Source organism: Oncorhynchus tshawytscha, linkage group LG19 (genome assembly GCF_018296145.1).
Source record: "Oncorhynchus tshawytscha isolate Ot180627B linkage group LG19, Otsh_v2.0, whole genome shotgun sequence".
NCBI classification, from domain to species: Eukaryota; Metazoa; Chordata; class Actinopteri; order Salmoniformes; family Salmonidae; genus Oncorhynchus; species Oncorhynchus tshawytscha.
This window is the reverse complement of record NC_056447.1, coordinates 3,759,846-3,776,846: the sequence shown is the minus strand read 5'-3', so window position 1 is coordinate 3,776,846 and position 17,001 is coordinate 3,759,846. Positions and strand designations below refer to the sequence as shown.

The window sequence follows — 17,001 nt, the reverse complement described above, 5'->3', positions numbered from 1 at the left end:
AGACACTGTAAACACTGTGATCCGCCCCATTACCCAGAGGCCCATCTGCCTGCCACACACTGAAACCCCGGCAACGCCAGCGCAGTGTCAGATCACTGATAACTAATGACTCTGTGGTTGGGCTTCTGTACTAGTAATGGGCATCCAGCTCATTTGGCTCCCAAACGACTCTTCGTTCAAAATGCCAAAGAAATCAACCTAGAACCATAAAAAAAGCTAATATCCAATGTGAAGCCGAAAAAGTAGTTTACCATCATGTCAGATCATGTTCAAATAAATGTGTACCTGGCCAAATTATTACATGGATATATATTTTTTGTCACTGAAAGAGTCAGCGTGGACCAGATTGACACACTCTCCTCCTATACTGATGGTTTCTGCAGTCAGGATTCACCCTCTTTTTAGATCATTATTTTCTACCTTGTCTGCAGAAAAACATTGTTTTGAGCTCAAAAATCAGCGGTAGCAGTATGCAAATTTGTGTGCCAAATGAACGGCTCTTTCACCGATGCAATTAGGGTTCCCGACCTTCCCCCCCCAAAAAATCAGTTCAAAAAGAGCCACTCGTTCGCGAACGACCGAACTCTACTCTGTACCGAACCGTTTTAGATGAGGTGGTGGCCAAGAAGAAAAGTTACATTGTCTTCTTGCTTTAAAATTCAATTCCTCAAAATCCTCAGAGGAATAGAATTTGTAACAGAAACATTGCTGATGTGACATCAGATTTTTCTACTCAAGGATGAGCTTTAAAACATACAGTTGAAGTCGGAAGTTTACATACACCTTAGCCAAATATATTTAAACTCCTTTTTTCACAATTCCTGACATTTAATCCTAGTAAAAATTCCCTGTTTTGGGTCAGTTAGTATCACCACTTTATTTTAAGAATGTGAAATGTCAGAATATTAGCAGAGACAATGATTTATTTCAGCTTTTATTTCTTTCATCACATTCCCAGTGGGTCAGAATTTACATACACTCAATTAGTATTTGGTAGCATTGCTTTTAAATTGTTCAACTTGGGTCAAACATTTCAGGTAGCCTTCCACAAGCTTCCCACAATAAGTTGGGTGAATTTTGGAGGAAACAGGTACAAAAGTATCTATAATTTTGGCCCATTCCTCCTGACAGAGCTGGTGTAACTGAATCAGGTTTGTAGGCCTCCTTGCTCACACACGCTTTTTCAGTTCTGCCCACAAAGTTTCTATAGGATTGAGGTCAGGGTTTTGTGATGGCCACTCCAATACCTTGATTTGGTTGTCCTTAAGCCATTTTGCCACAACTTTGGAAGTATGCTTGGGGTCATTGTCCATTTGGGCCAAGCGACCAAGCTTCAACTTCCTGACTGATGTCTTGAGATGTTGCTTCAAAATATCCCCATAATTTTCCTCCCTCATGATGCCATCTATTTTGTGAAGTGCACCAGTCCCTCCTGCAGCAAAGCACCCCCACAACATGATGCTGCCACCCCCATGCTTCACGGTTGGGATGGTGATCTTCGGCTTGCAAGCATCCCCCCTTTTCCTCCTAACATAACGATGGTCATTATGGCCAAACAGTTCTATTTTTGTTTCATCAGACCAGAGGACGTTTCTCCAAAAAGTATGATCTTTGTCCCCATGTGCAGTTGCAAACCATAGTCTGTCTTTTTTATGACGGTTTTGGAGCAGTGGCTTCTTCCTTGCTTAGTAGCCTTTCAGGTTATGTCGATATAGGACTTGTTTTACTGTGGATATAGATACTTTTGTACCTGTTTCCTCCAGCATCTTCACAAGGTCCTTTGCTGTTGTTCTGAGATTGATTTGCACTTTTCGCACCAAAGTATGTTCACCCCTAGGAGACAAAACGCGTCTCCTTCCTGAGCGGTATGACGGCTGCGTGGTCCCATGGTGTTTATACTTGCGTACTATTGTTTGTACAGATGAACGTGGTACCTTCAGGTGTTTGAAAATTGCTCCCAAGGATGAACCAGACTTGCTGAGGTCTACAATTTATTTTCTTAAGTCTTGGTTGATATCTTTTGAGTTTCCCATGATGTCAAGCAAAGAGGCACTGAATTTGAAGGCAGGCCTTGAAAAATATCCACAGGTACACCTCCAATTGACTCAAATTATGTCTATTATCCTATCAGAAGCTTCTAAAGCCATGACATAATTTTCTGGAATTTTCCAAGCTGTTTAAAGGCACAGTCAACTTAGTGTATGTAAACTTCTGACCCACTGGAATTGTGATACAGTGAATTATAAGTGAAATAATGTCTGTAACAATTGTTGGAAAAATGACTTGTGTCATGCACAAAGTAGATGTCCTAACCGACTTGCCAAAACTATAGTTTGTTAACAAGACATTTGTGGAGTGGTTGAAAAACGAGTTTTAATGACTCCAACCTAAGTGTACGTAAACTTCCCACTTCAACTGTACCTTTCAGGTATAATAATCTACTGTAAATATAACTCTTAGGTGTATCTACAGTATGTGGTTGTCTCCTCCAGGCTGTTTGAGACCACTCCCCTGGGCAGCATCCTCAACAGGTTCTCCTCTGACACCAACACCATAGACCAGGTATTTCAGCACCACAGTTCTCTGTGTGTTAACAGTGGCAATAGCCACCACCATACTGCCTTGGAGCTTTCAAATTCCTATTTGTCTTCATGGCTGTGGCAGTAGCTTCAGCCTCTGAACCCTTTGCTTGCTTTTCCTGGTAGATGGTAGTAATGTAATGTTTCATTGGTGGTTGTGTCCCCAGCACATCCCTGCCACCCTGGAGTGTCTGAGTCGCTCCACCCTGCTGTGTGTGTCGGCCCTGGGGGTCATTTCCTACGTGACCCCTGTGTTCCTCATTGCTCTGGTGCCTCTGGCCATCGCCTGCTACTTCATACAGAAGTACTTCCGGGTCGCTTCTAGGTGAGCCCTTGGTTTGGGATTGTGTCACTTGTTTTGCTGCTGTGTATTCAGTAGTTACAGTATATCTCCCCTTTGTCTGTTTATTTATCTTGTATCTCCCTCTCCCTCTCTCCATCTGCTCTCTCTCTCCCTCTCTCCATCTGCTCTCTCTCTCCCTCTCTCCATCTGCTCTCTCTCTCCCTCTCTCCATCTGCTCTCTCTCTCCCTCTCTCCATCTGCTCTCTCTCTCCCTCTCTCCATCTGCTCTCTCTCTCCCTCTCTCCATCTGCTCTCTCTCTCCCTTTCTCCATCTGCTCTCTCTCTCCCTTTCTCCATCTGCTCTCTCTCTCTTTCTTTCTTTCTTTCTTTCTTTCTCTCTCTCTCTATTTCTTTCTTTCTTTCCCTGGTCAGGGACCTCCAGCAGTTGGAGGATAGTACCCAGCTCCCTCTCCTGTCCCACTTCTCAGAGACAGTGGAGGGACTCACCACCATCCGGGCCTTCAAGTAAAGATTTTTTTAAACTCATCCATTTTTACAGCAACAGCTAGGAGTTTGTGTGTTTCGCCACTTATACATATTACTCAATGGTTCTCTCCTCCCAGGTATGAGCCCAAGTTCAGACAGAGGTTACTGGAGTTCACTGATGCCAACAACATTGCCTCCCTCTTTCTCACAGCAGCCAATCGCTGGCTAGAGGTCCGCATGGTAATGAGCTCTACTCTATACTATAGTCTACTCTACTTGTATGGCCCGTGCTGATCAAGTTGTTCCATGTTTTCTCACATTTTATGTGTTTTTAACTGTTTCCTCTATGGGAATTCTTTGAGTATGACAGGATGATATGGATTTGATACTGATAATTGTTTTGATTTCTATGGCACTAAATGGGTACCTGTGTTCTAGCGGTTTGTTTTCTCTCCATGGAATATATGTGTCTGTATGTTCACTATTATGCTGTTTCTCTATACTGTAGGAGTACATAGGTGCCTGTGTGGTTCTGATAGCAGCTGTGGCCTCCATCTCTAACTCTCTGTATAACCACCTCTCCACTGGCCTGGTAGGACTAGGACTCACCTATGCACTCATGGTGAGGACCGTTCTGGTTTTTGTGTGCGTGTGTGTGTGTGTGTGTGTGTGTGTGTGTGTGTGTGTGAGGTCTAATCTCTAATATAGTCACATTTCTTAATGAAAGGACTGAGGTCAAGCCCCTAATTTAGTGAAACTCATGTCTCCACCTTCGTTACAGTACCTGTCTCTCTGCAGGTCCATAACGAGGTTGTCTGATCGGACTGTGTCTCTGTGTCCCAGGTGTCCAACTACCTGAACTGGATGGTTCGTAACTTGGCAGACATGGAGGTTCAGCTGGGTTCAGTCAAGAGAATCAATGGTCTGCTGCAGACTGAGCCTGAGAACTATGAAGGACTGCTCAGTGAGTCCCGTACCACCTCTTAGGTCCAGCCCCAACCCTTACGCTAACCCTAGTTTCCTATCCACATCCCGGTACAACCCTAACCCTAATCATGCGCTGACCTGAACCCTTAAGTCTAAACCTAACCCTCGCTCCAGCCCAAACTGGGTAGCTCTGGCTCAATTTAACCACTGCCTACAGTATATCCCAGGCATGCTCAAGTCCTGGAGTAAAGGATTACTCCTGTGGAACATGGGACATCCTAACCTCACCGTACCTAGTCGCCACAGAGCAGTTATCTCTTTTGCTTTTCCTCTCTCTCTCTCCTATCTCTCCCCCTCTCTCCCTCTAGCTGCATCTCAGGTGCCGGATGGCTGGCCACAGCAGGGGGAGATTCAGATTGAGAACCTGAGTGTGCGTTACGACACCACCCTGAAACCTGTCCTCAAACAAGTCAACGCACACATCAGCCCTGGGCAGAAGGTATCATAGAGCTAATTGGAAGGAAGGGAGTCGAGAATTTAGACTGTAGACTTGTGTCGTGGCGATGAAGATGAAACAGACTTCCTGTGGTTTCCAGGTGGGGATCTGTGGTAGGACAGGAAGTGGGAAGTCTTCATTCTCCCTGGCCTTCTTTCGCATGGTCGACATGTTCGAGGGTAAACACTGCCTACTGTTACGACTCTAAACCTAAAGTTCCCGATAAGCTCCTGTGCTTGACTGGGTCAATCAATCAAACATAGCTGATCAACTCTCCCAACAGGGCGTATCATCATAGATGACATTGACATCGCCAAGCTGCCTCTGCAGACCCTGAGGTCTCGATTCTCCATCATCCTCCAGGACCCCATCTTATTCAGCGGAACCATTCGGTAAGATAATCCTCACACTACGGTTCCATCTAGATCAGAGGTCTTGGTTCTGGAGGGCCACTACAAATAATAGCACCATTACAAATAATTCAACCGATCAACTCATAATCAAAACCTTGATTAGCTGATTCAGGTGTTTTTATGGCTGGGCTGGAACAAAAGCCTGCATCCCCAAGAGTGAAGAACCTTGAGACGAACATAGGTAGTTGAGCCTAATGTATTGAGGTTTTAAACCACCTTGTGCTGTGCTCCTGTAAAAACACTGCCTAGTGCCTAGTGTGAGTTGTTTTAGGAGAGGAAATGAGAGATGGAAGTTACTCTCACTTGTATCTGGGTCAATTGGACAACTTCAATCACAGTTATCTTAGGAAGTGTTTGAGAGCAGGATGCCCCTCGGAAAAACTCAACTGTAGTGATTTATTTTTGGACCGCTCAAAAGTCTTGCACCAGGCTAAACAGAAAGTGAATAATTTAGGGTTGGGTGCTGCAGTACTGTCACCCTATCAAGCAAATTCAGGAGAAGCCCAAAATGACACAATCAGACAACAGAAAATAATAGGATTTTTTTATGAATAGGATAAAATGATTAAAACATCCTTGTGAGGCATGTACAGTAAATAATGTATACTATAGGTTATACTGTATAATGTCCTGCTATGAGATAATACTACTCGTCCAATCATACACTCTCAAAATACAAGGTGCTAGATTGTACCAAAAAACGCAAAGTACAAGGTGCTAGATTGTACCAAAAAACGCAAAATACAAGGTGCTAGATTGTACCAAAAAACGCAAAATACAAGGTGCTAGATTGTACCAAAAAAGGCAAAATACAAGGTGCTAGTTTGTACCAAAAAAGGCAAAATACAAGGTGCTAGTTTGTACCAAAAAACGCAAAATACAAGGTGCTAGTTTGTACCAAAAAACGCAAAATACAAGGTGCTAGATTGTACCAAAAAACTCTCAAAATACAAGGTGCTAGTTTGTACCAAAAAAGGTTCTTCATTTTGTCCCTGTAGGGTAGGGGTGTTAAACTCATTCCATGGAGAGCCAAGTATCTGCAGGTTTTAGTTTTTTCCTTTCAATTAAGACCTAAACCACCAGGTGTGGGGAGTTCCATACTAATTAGTGACCATAATTCATCAATCAAGTGCAAGGGAGGAGCAAATACCCACAGAACCTGGAATGAGTGGAATGGGACACTTGCCAAAACACTTGAGTTCCATTTAGAACCCTCTCATGAAGAACCCTCTGGTTCCAGGTAGAACCAATGACAGGTTCTACAGTTACACTTACGGCACACAGTGTTAGTTATTTACAGTGCCTTCAGAAAGCATTCATACCCCTTGACTTATTCCCCATTTTGTTGTGTTACAGCCTGAATTCAAAATGGATTCAATTATTTTGTTTGTCTCACCCATCTACACACAATACCCCATAATGACATCACAATACCCCAATAATGACATCACAATACCCCAATAATGACATCACAATACCCCATAATGACATCACAATACCCCATAATGACATCACAATACCCCAATAATGACATCACAATACCTCAATAATGAAAAAGTGAAAACATATTTTTAGACATTTTTGCAAATGTATTGAAAATGAAATACAGAAATATCTCATTTACATAAGTATTCACACCCCTGAGTCAATACTTTGTAGAAGCAACTTTGGCAGCGACTACAGCTGTGAGTCTTTCTGGGTTAGTCTCTAAGAGCTTTCCACACCAGGACTGTGCAACATTTGCCCATTATTCTTTTGAAAATTCAAGTAGATTTAAGTCAAAACTGTAACTTGTCCACTCAGGAACATTCACTTTCTTCTTGATAAGCAACTACAGTGTAGATTTGGCTTTGCGTTTTAGGTTATTGTCCTGCTGAAAGGTGAATCTCCCAGTGTCTGGTGGAGAGCAGACTGAATCAGCCTCTTCTCTAGGATTTTGCCTGTGCTTATGTCCATTCAGTTTATTTTTATCCTGAAAAACTCCCCAGTCCTTAACGATTACAAGCATACCCATAACATGACGCAGCCACAACTATACTTGAAAATATATAGCGTGGTACTCAGTAATGTGTTGCATTGGATTTGTATTCACTGCCAGGAAGTTCATATTTAATTTGCAAAAATTTACTGTCAGCTGGCTGCAAGTAGTTATTGTAAATTTCACATTAATTTAATGTGCTGATCTATGTCATGCTCACTGACCAGATGGTGTGACAGGAAAGTCAGTTTGCTGTCAACCAAGATGTGTGCTCACCGCAAAAAAAATGTAGTAGTTGTCAACTAATGTTAAGCTAGCTCGTAATCAGAAAAGTTCAGTGAAAGTACAGGATGGTACTGGCAGCTAGTTGTAACTACGTTACTAGCAGTTACTGGATATTCAAATAACTGGTTGCCAGTTAGTTTATGCAAAATTTGCAGCTACTTCCATGAAACTAACTGCTATTAAGTTACGGTGATGTAATGCACAGTAACCTCTTCACAGTGCAGCTCTTTATTGTCACATGCTCTTACAATAATCGCAGAACTGACATTGTTAAAATGTCAACCACTTAAAGTGGTACAACCCTTCCATTGACAGTTGGCACACATTTTTTAATTGGACCTTTATTTAACTAGGCAAGTCAGTTAAGAACAAATTCTTATTTTCAATGACGGCCGAGGAACAGTGGGTTAACTTGCCCCTTGTTCAGGGGCAGAACGACAGTTGGGTTACTTGTCCAACGCTCTAACCACTAGGCTACCTGCCACCCCAAATACACAACATTCAGTAACTGGTTGTTGTTTACCGTACTTTCACTGCAACCAGTTGCCTGTAGTGTGGCGTAAAATTGCAGTACCTTTTTAAGTGTAGCATTTCATGGAATAAAGGAAATCGTGGTAGAGAGGGAAAGAACAGGATGGTTCTTCACAACCATCACAGCAGTTAAAACCCACTTCCTGATATGCCCCAAAAAAGGCTTACACATCACCCTCACCTCTGACAAAGAACCCCTCAAGAACCTTTTTGTTGTCGCTGAGTGTATAACTCTGTCAGTGTGTGTGTGTGATCATCAGGTTTAACCTGGACCCAGAGATGAAGGCTACTGATGACATGCTGTGGGAGGCTCTGGACATCGCTCAGCTAAAACCTGTAGTCAAGACCCTACCAGGAGGACTGGGTAAGTGTGCGTGTGCGTGCGTGCTCTGAAGTTCTACCGTAGCTCGTTCAGAGATATGAGCTGAGAGCTGAAGCCTAACGAGATTTAGATGTATCAGTCTCAACAACATTATATACTGTGTGATTTGGAAAGCAGTATATCAGTGCAGCAACCGCTCTGACTTGACCCCAGATCAACCCTGCTGGTTGGTTAAGATAGATGAAGGTGGATTGAGAGCAGTGGTTCCTTGACCAATCTCTCGTTCCTCTCACCCATTGTCTGATCAGTTGGATGTGTCAGCTAGCTCTAGCCTAGAGTACATTCTGTATCGTGGCTGTAAGATGTTAGGGCAGCTAGCTCCAAACTTTAGACTCTCTCTCTCTCACTCTCTTTCTGCTGTCGCTGACTAATGGCTGCAGGAAATTATCGCACATGATGTACTCAAGTTACGACGGAGAAAGTGTGTCAAATCAGAGTGGATTTGTCGCGTAGCCAGATTAGCAGATGTTAAAGCAGGTGCAGCGAAATGCTTGTGTTCCTACCTCCAGCAGTACAATACTAATTCACAAGGGAACCCAAGAAAGAAAGAAAAAAGAAATATCAGAATGTGTGTGTGTGTGTGTGTGTGTGTGTGTGTGTGTGGTGGCTATGCACACTGGACAGTGACAGAGAGATGTAGAGACGGAATGTTGCTAAATGTTTGATTTGATATTTATCATTGGCCAGCCAGAAAAAAGATCAATTAATTTGGCAAATCGAGCCGTAGTCTACCAATATTTCTGTGATGTTTTGTAGGTCACGTCATGTCATTGCAATACAAATGTTCTCTCGGGCTAAAGATATGTATCGTGCAGTAAGTCTAGTATTATGGCGATAATATTTGTTGTGTTGCAGACGCCACAGTGACAGAGGGAGGGGAGAACTTCAGCCAGGGCCAGAGACAGCTCTTCTGTCTGGCCAGAGCCTTCGTCAGGAAGTCTAGCATCCTCATCATGGACGAAGCCACAGCCTCTATAGACATGGCCACGGTGAGACGTGTGTGTGGCAGGTTGGCAAAAGGACGAGATGAGGTGGAATGGGAAGGCAGAGGATGAGTTGGGAGGGGAGAGGAGAGAGTGCGAGTGGAGGAGGCTGAGGGTGGGTGAACGGCAAAGGGGGAGGAGGGGAGATGTTGAGTGACAACGAGAGGATAAAGTAATTGATTCTAAAGATGAACGGGGAGAATAGAGGTATGCATTTAAAGGGGGTGGGAGTATAAGAGAACCTGAGGGGAATCAGTGGGAGGGAGGTAATGGGGCTTCCAAAATAGGTTCCTTTCACTGCAGCACGCTGGCTGCACACACACACACGTACGCGAGCACATTCACGCACACACACTTAAATTGCCTGTCACGGTGACAGGCCTACACTGGCTCACAGTAGCGTAGCGGTAACCCTGGGGAAATGGAGCATATCTTAAATGGGAGATAGGTTTCGGTGGAAATTCTGCTGTTGATAATGTTAACTAGGGAATCATTAAACCGACAGTGAGCCTCTAACTCTTGACTCTAATAATCATGTGAACTCGCCGGTAGTACTTGTGTTTAACACACACGATGTAATATAGAACCTGTTTTAATGAAATAGTGAAGGCCCAAACTAATGGCCTTTTCTGTTGTTGTTGTAAGTACAGTGAACCCTGTGCGTAAGAGTCACGGCTGTAAGTCTATCATGTTGTGAACGTTTCCTCGTCGTCTTCTGACTTCGTGTTTGTGCCCACAGGAAAGCATCTTACAGAAGGTGGTGATGACTGCCTTCGCTGATAGAACAGTGGTTACTATAGCAGTAAGTATCCGCTATGACCTTCGTCTTGTGTAATCCAGATGCTTGAGAGGTTGTGACTCTCTGCCATACGGCTCAGTACTCTCTGCCATACGGCTCAGTACTCTCTGCCATACGGCTCAGTACTCTCTACCATACGGCTCTGTACTCTCTACCATACGGCTCAGTACTCTCTACCATACGGCTCTGTACTCTCTACCATACGGCTCAGTACTCTCTGCCATACGGCTCTGTACTCTACCATACGGCTCTGTACTCTACCATACGGCTCTGTACTCTACCACCATACGGCTCTGTACTCTACCATACGGCTCTGTACTCTACCATACGGCTCTGTACTCTCTACCATACGGCTCTGTACTCTCTACCATACGGCTCTGTACTCTACCATACGGCTCTGTATTCTCTACCATACGGCTCTGTACTCTCTACCATACGGCTCTGTACTCTACCATACGGCTCTGTACTCTACCATACGGCTCTGTACTCTACCATACGGCTCTGTACTCTCTACCATACGGCTCTGTACTCTACCATACGGCTCTGTACTCTCTACCATACGGCTCTGTACTCTACCATACGGCTCTGTACTCTCTACCATACGGCTCTGTACTCTACCATACGGCTCTGTACTCTACCATACGGCTCAGTACTCTCTACCATTTTGGATTTGAGATCAAATGTGCCATACAGAATGTCCCCTTTTATTTTAGTGTATTTTCATACACATCTATTTTACCATTTAGAAATGAAAGCACTTTATGTACTTAGTCCCCCAATTGGAAGAAGTCATAAGTATTTGGACAAAGTCACTTCTAGTGTGTTAAAAGTATTTGGTCCTATTTTCCTGGCCCACAATGGTTGCGTTCGAGCGGATCACTTTTGTCAAGACGGTGACCGTCGTTGGTCACTGTCTTTCAAAGTGTGTTGCCTTATGGGTATAAAAATTGTATCACATGTCGACTGCGTGAACTTGACCTTTAATCACAAGATTTATGTAATGTAGTTTTTGATGAAGTCACCTTCAAGTCGCTTTTCAACAACTGCGCCAAGCGGCCATCACCTGCATTGTGGGAGGCTCTATTTGGTTAGTCGTTAGGGTGTTTTGGTTTGACCCATGCGAACGTGGCCAAAGAAGTGACTGAAACCGGAACCAACTTTGCCTTGATTCTAAAGCTACAAATTAAATGTATATTTGAAATCGAACAGATTAATTGTACACGTTATGTTTTTGGTTTGAGTGTGTGATATGGGGGTATAGAAACGTTTTATAAACAGTAGCAGCTATGCTGATCTGAGCCATGCTGTCGGAAAACCACTCGAGTGTCCGACTTTCGACGATCACAGATGCACCTCTCCCCATTTCCCTCGCCGAATTTCGTCCAGTCGTCTTCGTTAGACTTACTGCTCAAACACACCCAGTGACTACATCAAACTTGTGACTCTACAAAATTGTTGGACGCATTTACAGCTTGTTTTGGTTGTTTCGGATTGTGTTTTGCCCAATAGGAAGTGAATGGTGAATAATGTCATTTTTGTCACTTTGATTGTACGTAACACGTCTGCATTAGTGTGGATTCTGCCATGATTATGGATAATCATGAATGAATTGTGAATGATAAAAAATGAGAAAGTTAGAGGGACAAACCCCCCCCCCCCTCCTTTAAATGTTAATATCCCGTTATTGGTAATGAATTTAGCATCTTTTGTTGTAGTCTCTGTAACTTTCTCAATCATCATTATTTGTGATTCATTGATGATTTTTCGGAATCACTGCACTATCAGGATTCATTTATGTGTCCAGAAATATCTTATCTACTCACTTAGAAAGGAAATGACTCCAGTCATCATTCACCGTTCAGTTCCTATTGGGCAAAACACAACACAACCGAAACAAACTGCAAATGCATCCAGCAAGTTTGTAGAGTTTTATTTTTTAAATTTGATTTAACCAGGTAGGCTAGTTGAGAACAAGTTCTCATTTGCAACTGGTAGGCGACCTGGCCAAGATAAACCATAGCAGTGTGAACAGACAACACAGAGTTACACATGGAGTAAACAATTAACAAGTCAATAACATAGTAGAAAAAAACACATGAAAAAAAACAAGAGAGTCTATATACATTGTGTGCAAAAGGCATGAGGAGGTAGGCGAATGATTACAATTTTGCAGATTAACACTGGAGTGATAAATGATCAGATGGTCATGTACAGGTAGAGATATTGGTGTGCAAAAGAGCAGAAAAGTAAATAAATAAAAACAGTATGGGGATGAGGTAGGTAAAAATGGGTGGGCTATTTACCGATAGACTATGTACAGCTGCAGCGATCGGTTAGCTGCTCAGATAGCAGATGTTTGAAGTTGGTGAGGGAGATAAAAGTCTCCAACTTCAGCGATTTTTGCAATTCGTTCCAGTCACAGGCAGCAGAGAACTGGAATGAAAGGCGGCCAAATGAGGTGTTGGCTTTAGGGATGATCAGTGAGATACACCTGCTGGAGCCGTGCTACGGATGGGTGTTGCCATCGTGACCAGTGAACTGAGATAAGGCGGAGTTTTACCTAGCATGGACTTGTAGATGACCTGGAGCCAGTGGGTCTGGCGACGAATATGTAGCGAGGGCCAGCCGACTAGAGCATACATGTCGCAGTGGTGGGTGGTATAAGGTGCTTTAGTGACAAAACGGATGGCACTGTGATAAACTGCATCCAGTTTGCTGAGTAGAGTGTTGGAAGCAATTTTGTAGATGACATCGCCGAAGTCGAGGATCGGTAGGATAGTCAGTTTTACTAGGGTAAGTTTGGCGGCGTGAGTGAAGGAGGCTTTGTTGCGGAATAGAAAGCCGACTCTAGATTTGATTTTCGATTGGAGATGTTTGATATGAGTCTGGAAGGAGAGTTTACAGTCTAGCCAGACACCTAGGTACTTATAGATGTCCACATATTCAAGGTCGGAACCATCCAGGGTGGTGATGCTGGTCAGGCGTGCGGGTGCAGGCAGCGAACGGTTGAAAAGCATGCATTTGGTTTTACTAGCATTTAAGAGCAGTTGGAGGCCACGGAAGGAGTGTTGTATGGCATTGAAGCTCGTTTGGAGGTTAGATAGCACAGTGTCCAAGGACGGGCCGGAAGTATATAGAATGGTGTCGTCTGCGTAGAGGTGGATCAGGGAATCACCCGCAGCAAGAGCAACATCATTGATATATACAGAGAAAAGAGTCGGCCCGAGGATTGAACCCTGTGGCACCCCCATAGAGACTGCCAGAGGACCAGACAGCATGCCCTTCCGATTTGACACACTGAACTCTGTCTGCAAAGTAATTGGTGAACCAGGCAAGGCAGTCATCTGAAAAACCGAGGCTACTGAGTCTGCCGATAAGAATATGGTGATTGACAGAGTCGGAGGCCTTGGCAAGGTCGAAGAAGACGGCTGCACAGTACTGTCTTTTATCGATGGCGGTTATGATATCGTTTAGTACCTTGAGCGTGGCTGAGGTGCACCCGTGACCGGCTCGGAAACCAGATTGCACAGCGGAGAAGGTACGGTAGGATTCGAGATGGTCAGTGACCTGTTTGTTGACTTGGCTTTCGAAGACCTTAGATAGGCAGGGCAGGATGGATATAGGTCTGTAACAGTTTGGGTCCAGGGTGTCTCCCCCTTTGAAGAGGGGGATGACTGCGGCAGCTTTCCAATCCTTGGGGATTTCAGACGATATGAAAGAGAGGTTGAACAGGCTGGTAAATAGGGGTTGCGACAATGGCGGCGGATAGTTTCAGAAATAGAGGGTCCAGATTGTCAAGCCCAGCTGATTTGTACGGGTCCAGGTTTTGCAGCTCTTTCAGAACATCTGCTATCTGGATTTGGGTAAAGGAGAACCTGGAGAGGCTTGGGCGAGTAGCTGCGGGGGGGGGGCGGAGCTGTTGGCCGAGGTTGGAGTAGCCAGGCGGAAGGCATGGCCAGCTGTTGAGAAATGCTTGTTGAAGTTTTCGATAATCATGGATTTATCGGTGGTGACCGTGTTACCTAGCCTCTGCAGTGGGCAGCTGGGAGGAGGTGCTCTTGTTCTCCATGGACTTCACAGTGTCCCAGAACTTTTTGGAGTTGGAGCTACAGGATGCAAACTTCTGCCTGTAGAAGCTGGCCTTAGCTTTCCTGACTGACTGCGTGTATTGGTTCCTGACTTCCCTGAACAGTTGCATATCGTGGGGACTATTCGATGCTATTGCAGTCCGCCACAGGATATTTTTGTGCTGGTCGAGGGCAGTCAGGTCTGGAGTGAACCAAGGGCTATATCTGTTCTTAGTTCTGCATTTTTTGAACGGAGCATGCTTATCTAAAATGGTGAGGAAGTTACTTTTAAAGAATGACCAGGCATCCTCAACTGACGGGATGAGGTCAATGTCCTCCAGGATACCCGGGCCAGGTCGATTAGAAAGGCCTGCTCACAGAAGTGTTTTAGGGAGCGTTTGACAGTGATGAGGGGTGGTCGTTTGACTGCGGCTCCGTAGCGGATACAGGTAATGAGGCAGTGATCGCTGAGATCCTGGTTGAAGACAGCAGAGGTGTATTTGGAGGGCCAGTTGGTCAGGATGACGTCTATGAGGGTGCCACTTGATCTAGTCATTGCGTGCTAGGAATATAGGACCAAATACTGAAGTTTTGACTACTTTAATACTCTATAGGTGAATTTGTCCAAATACTTTTGAATACTTAAAATGGGCGAACTATATAAAGTGCTTTCATTTATTAACAGTAAAACAGGTATGAAAATACCCTCAAGTACTGTCGCCTCATATGTAACATTTGATCTTCAATCCAAAATGGTGGATTATAGAGCCAAATTGAAAATTGTAGCTTCACTTTCCAAATGCATACTGAGGGGAGTGTAGATATAGCATAGGTAGAACTGGGTAGCATAGAAATATAACAATCTGAACTGGTAGTGCAGTGCTGGAGGGCCACTGTCCTGCTGCTTTGTTTTTTTTCTTCTATTGGACTGTATTCTGTGGGAGCAAATATGCTTTTTATTAAGTTAGAATATCAAGAGTCAAAAGTGATGACCAGGCAGCCATATATGGTGGTTTCCCATGGGAAAGGGAGATTGAGAGAGAACCCTAGGAGACATTATTTTCAGTTCTGGTGCAGAACTCTGGTCCTCGAGGAAGATAGCTAGGTACAGATGGCTCCCGATAGTGGCTAATATTTAACTTGATGGTCAAATAAAAATGAGGAAAGGCCGGGCATATAATTAAAACATTCTAAAGTGCTTTCATAAATCAACTCGGCAGGTTCGGCGCTACAGAGCTTGAGTCTCCAAATTCAATCCCTATGAATTATGAGGGCATACGCTTACAATTCTGAATAACGGCACAGCTATTTATAGCCTGCTTCACTGTGGAAAAGGGGCCGGCAATACGTCATGTTGATATGATTTTCAGTTTGCTTCCATATGACTGGTTTCATCATCTAAAACAATTTATATGTGTATTTCTAATCATAGTTCTTATATCTCTTATGAATTTATAAATGACAGCGCATATATAACAGCATATGCTGTTATTTATATTGGGGGGAAAAGGAAGTAAATGCTTTTTCCACAAGAACAAGCAGGTTCGCTTGACCTCGCTTCATGATTTCCTCGTCGTGGGTAGAATTCTGAGGGAATTAAATCCAGGTCAGAATACGGTGTATCTGTAGACACTCCTCCGCTACATCTGCATTTCTTTGATCTTGACCCGAAACGAATACCTGATGAATAGCATGCTTGTTATTCTCATGCTTAAATTCTAGGTCTGAATAAATACGCGTAGAGAGAAAAGTGCATGAAAAGGGGAACCCCCCCCCCCCATATTTCCAATTGGGCAAAATATTATTTAGTCAGTCATCAATTGTGCAAGTTCTCCCACTTAAAAAGATGAGAGAGGCCTGTAATTTCCATCATAGGTACACTTCAACTATGACAGACAAAATGAATTTATTTGCAAATTATGGTGGAAAATAAGTATTTGGTCAATAACAAAAGTTTATCTCAATACTTTGTTATATACCCTTTGTTGGCAATGACAGAGGTCTTCACAAGGTTTTCACACACTGTTGCTGGTATTTTGGCCCATTCCTCCATGCAGATCTCTAGAGCAGTGATGTTTTGGGGCTGTTGCTGGGCAACACAGACTTTCAACTCACTCCAAAGATTTTCTATGGGGTTGAGATCTGGTGACTGGCTAGGCCACTCCAGGACCTTGAAATGCTTCTCACGAAGCCACTCCTTCGTTGCCCGGGCGGTTGGGATCATTGTCATGCTGAAAGACCCAGCCACGTTTCATCTTCAATGCCCTTGCTGATGGAAGGAGGTTTTCACTTAAAATCTCACGATACATGGCCCCATTCATTCTTTCCTTTACAGTCGTCCTGGTCCCTTTTCAGAAAAACAGCCCCAAAGCATGATGTTTCCACCCCCATGCTTCACAGTAGGTATGGTGTTCTTTGGATGCAACTCAGCATTCTATGTCCTCCAAACACGACGAGTTGAGTTTTTACTAAAAAGTTATATTTTGGTTTCATCTGACCATATGACATTCTCCCAATCTTCTTCTGGATCATCCAAATGCTCTCTAGCAAACTTCAGACGGGCCTGGACATGTACTGGCTTAAGCATGGGGACACGTCTGGCACTGCAGGATTTGAGTCCCTGGCGGCGTAGTGTGTTACTGATGGTAGGCTTTGTTACTTTGGTCCCAGCCCTCTGCAGGTCATTCACTAGGTCCCCCCGTGTGGTTCTGGGATTTTTGCTCACCGTTCTTGTGATCATTTTGACCCCACGGGGTGAGATCTTGCGTGGAGCCCCAGATCGAGGGAGATTA

General features: G+C 44.0%; 1 protein-coding gene across 4 annotated transcripts in view; it reads left to right on the top strand.

The window, feature by feature from the left end:
• The window catches only part of LOC112218237 (ATP-binding cassette sub-family C member 8), a 140,741-nt gene that overhangs the window by 122,010 nt on the left and 1,730 nt on the right, over window positions 1-17,001 (top strand). For all 4 annotated transcript variants that reach the window (XM_042301247.1, XM_042301246.1, XM_042301245.1 and 1 more), the window contains exons 28-39: window positions 2,493-2,562; window positions 2,747-2,904; window positions 3,295-3,387; window positions 3,486-3,588; window positions 3,857-3,970; window positions 4,192-4,312; window positions 4,644-4,774; window positions 4,872-4,950; window positions 5,055-5,163; window positions 8,239-8,342; window positions 9,216-9,349; window positions 10,083-10,145. In XM_042301247.1, the coding sequence (XP_042157181.1) occupies window positions 2,493-2,562; window positions 2,747-2,904; window positions 3,295-3,387; window positions 3,486-3,588; window positions 3,857-3,970; window positions 4,192-4,312; window positions 4,644-4,774; window positions 4,872-4,950; window positions 5,055-5,163; window positions 8,239-8,342; window positions 9,216-9,349; window positions 10,083-10,145 (1,279 nt within the window). The remainder of the gene's footprint in view (window positions 1-2,492; window positions 2,563-2,746; window positions 2,905-3,294; window positions 3,388-3,485; window positions 3,589-3,856; window positions 3,971-4,191; window positions 4,313-4,643; window positions 4,775-4,871; window positions 4,951-5,054; window positions 5,164-8,238; window positions 8,343-9,215; window positions 9,350-10,082; window positions 10,146-17,001) is intronic.